Source organism: Canis lupus, chromosome 20 (genome assembly GCF_011100685.1).
Source record: "Canis lupus familiaris isolate Mischka breed German Shepherd chromosome 20, alternate assembly UU_Cfam_GSD_1.0, whole genome shotgun sequence".
Taxonomy (NCBI): Eukaryota; Metazoa; Chordata; class Mammalia; order Carnivora; family Canidae; genus Canis; species Canis lupus.
The window spans coordinates 51,852,844-51,855,713 of record NC_049241.1 but is presented as its reverse complement, the minus strand read 5'-3'; the positions used below and the strand labels follow the sequence as shown (position 1 = coordinate 51,855,713).

General features: G+C 41.9%; 1 protein-coding gene across 1 annotated transcript; it reads left to right on the top strand.

The window, feature by feature from the left end:
• Positions 1 to 1,039: 1,039 nt before the first annotated feature.
• On the top strand, positions 1,040 to 2,422 carry OR7D4 (olfactory receptor family 7 subfamily D member 4). The gene has a single exon (XM_038567390.1). It carries the CDS (start codon positions 1,045 to 1,047, stop codon positions 1,981 to 1,983), a length of 939 nt encoding a protein of 312 aa, XP_038423318.1. The 5' UTR covers positions 1,040 to 1,044; the 3' UTR covers positions 1,984 to 2,422.
• The last annotated feature ends 448 nt before the right edge of the window (positions 2,423 to 2,870 follow it).

Here is a 2,870-nt window from a genome sequence, read left to right as displayed (position 1 = left end):
CACAGTTCTATAACACTGTATTTTGGGGCAGTTGTATGTCAAAAAATAATTATCATAAAAGGAATAGATTAATAAAATAGCTATTATTTATTGACATCTTACTGTGCACAACAGCATTTTGAATCATTATAAAGAAGGTAATAGGGATCCCTGGGTGGCGCAGCGGTTTGGCGCCTGCCTTTGGCCTAGGGCGCGATCCTGGAGACCCGGGATCGAATCCCACATCGGGCTCCTGGTGCATGGAGCCTGCTTCTCCCTCTGCCTATGTCTCTGCCTCTCTCTCTCTCTCTGTGACTATCATAAATAAATAAATAAATAAATAAATAAATAAATAAATAAATAAATAAGAAGGTAATAGCAGTAACCACATTTTTAGGGAAAAAAAGATACCTGAGAGTTAACTGTGACACCAGCATGTCAACTGTGACATCAGGTAACAGAGTAAATGTTGTTTGAGTTGAAAACCCATCCTAATCACTATGATAGGGTTATTAGAATAAAGGGAGTAATCAAAGAAAAGACTTTGAATGTCTTCAATTATTTTGGAAGATCATACCAAAGAAGAAATTGGTTTATATCCATAGATTGAATAGAAGAACTAGAACCAGTGAGTAGCAGATAAAAAGAGAAAGATTTCTGCTAAGTTGAAGATAGTCTGAATGATTATACACATTTAAAATAGAAATGGGTAGGGCACCTGAGTGGGTCTTTGGTTGAACCTCCTGTCTTTGGCTCGGGTCCTGATCCCGGGGTCCTGGGATAGAGTATTGTATCAGGCTCCCTGCAGGGAGCCCCGCTTCTCCCTCTGCCTGTGTCTCTGCCTCTCTTTCTGTCGCTCATGAATAAATAAATAAAGCTTTTTAAAAAATAAAATAGAAATGGGTTGCCACTTCAATGAATGAGTCACTGGCATTGGAAGGACTAGTGGAAGGTGAAGGATGTCCATGCAAAGTGGGATCAAAGGTGAATACTAGGAATTCACCCACAGCTGACTGTTCATTGAGGGTTGCTTTTGTCTCCTTTTCCAGCAAACAGACCAGCTACATGGGAGCAGGAAACCAGACAGAAGTATCAGTATTCCTCCTTCTGGGCTTCTCAGAAGATCCAGAACTGCAGCCTCTCCTCTTTGGCTTGTTCCTGTCCATGTTCCTGGTGACTGTACTGGGAAATCTGCTCATCATCCTGGCTATCCTTTCTGATTCCCACCTCCACACCCCCATGTACTTCTTCCTCTCCAACCTGTCTTTTGTTGACATCTGTTTCATCTCCACCACTGTCCCGAAGATGCTGCTAAACATCCAGGTACACAGCAAAGACATTTCCTATATAGGATGCATCACTCAGGTATATTTCTTTATGATTTTTGCTGGAATGGATGATTTCCTCTTGACTGTGATGGCCTATGACCGGTTTGTGGCCATCTGCCACCCTCTGCACTATACCATCATCATGAACCCACGACTCTGTGTCCTCCTGGTTCTGATTTGTTGGCTCACCATTTTCTGGGTCTCCCTGATTCATATTCTAATGGTAGGGCAGCTGACCTTCTGTACAGGCACTGAACTTCCACATTTCTTCTGTGAACTGGCTCAGATTCTCAAGGTGGCCTGCTCTGACACCCTCATCAATAACATCTGCTTGTATGTTGCCACTGCTCTGCTGTGTGTTTTTCCTCTCACTGGGATTCTTTTCTCTTACTCTCAGATCGTCTCCTCCTTAATGAGGATGTCTTCCACTGAGGGCAAGTATAAAGCATTTTCCACTTGTGGGTCTCACCTTTCTGTGGTCTCCTTGTTCTATGGTACAAGCCTGGGGGTCTATCTCACTTCTGCTGTGACCCATTCTTCCCAGAGAAGCTCAGTTGCATCAGTGATGTACACTGTGGTCACCCCCATGCTGAACCCCTTTATCTACAGCCTGAGGAACAAGGATGTGAAGGGCGCCCTGCGAAGGCTCCTCAACAGAGCAGCCTCATGTCCATGATGGGCCACTGGCCTCAGAACCAAGTGGACATTGCAGGCCCCAAAGGCAAATGTGAATTTAAATATTTTTCTCCTTTAATAGACATCTTTGATTTATCTAATTCCCAAAGTACCCATGACTTCCTTTTTGTTTTTGTATTAGTCTCTCCTCAACAATCCCTCTGTAGTCCTTTTTGACTTTTCTTCCCTATATGCTGTCCAAAAAGTTCCATGTTTTATCAGCTTTCTTGTAGCCATTCTTAAGATTTCTAACTTTAGGTTTAAAGTACTCATCATATCAAGTGCTGCTGTGGCTGCCCCCAAAATTATACTCTAAAATGTTGATGTTCTCCGCATCCTCTCCAACATTTGTGGTTTCCTGCCTTGTTAATTTTCCCCATTCTCACTGGTGTGAGGTGGTATCTCATTGTGGTTTTGATTTGTATTTCCCTGATGGCAAGTGATGCGGAGCATTTTCTCATGTGCATGTTGGCCATGTCTATGTCTTCCTCTGTGAGATTTCTCTTCATGTCTTTTGCCCATTTCATGATTGGACAGGATGAGCACTGGGTGTTATTCTGTATGTTGGTAAATTGAACACCAATAAAAAATAAATTTATTATAAAAAAATAAATAAATAAAATGTTGATGTTCTTCACTTTCATTTGTTTGTGTGCTTGTTTTCCCCACAAGAAATGGAATGAAGTCTTACATGGTCATACCAGTGTTTACCATATCAGAACTGTGCCTGTTCCTTCACATGTATGACTTTACGTCATCTTGAAAACATGTCTTGGAGATATTTCCATTCATTCACCCCACTTTTCAAAAGAAGAGAATGAGGTTGACTGGGATTGTTACCTGGCTAGCTGACATGGAGTTTCTATCCTACTTTTTGTAAGAACAGTG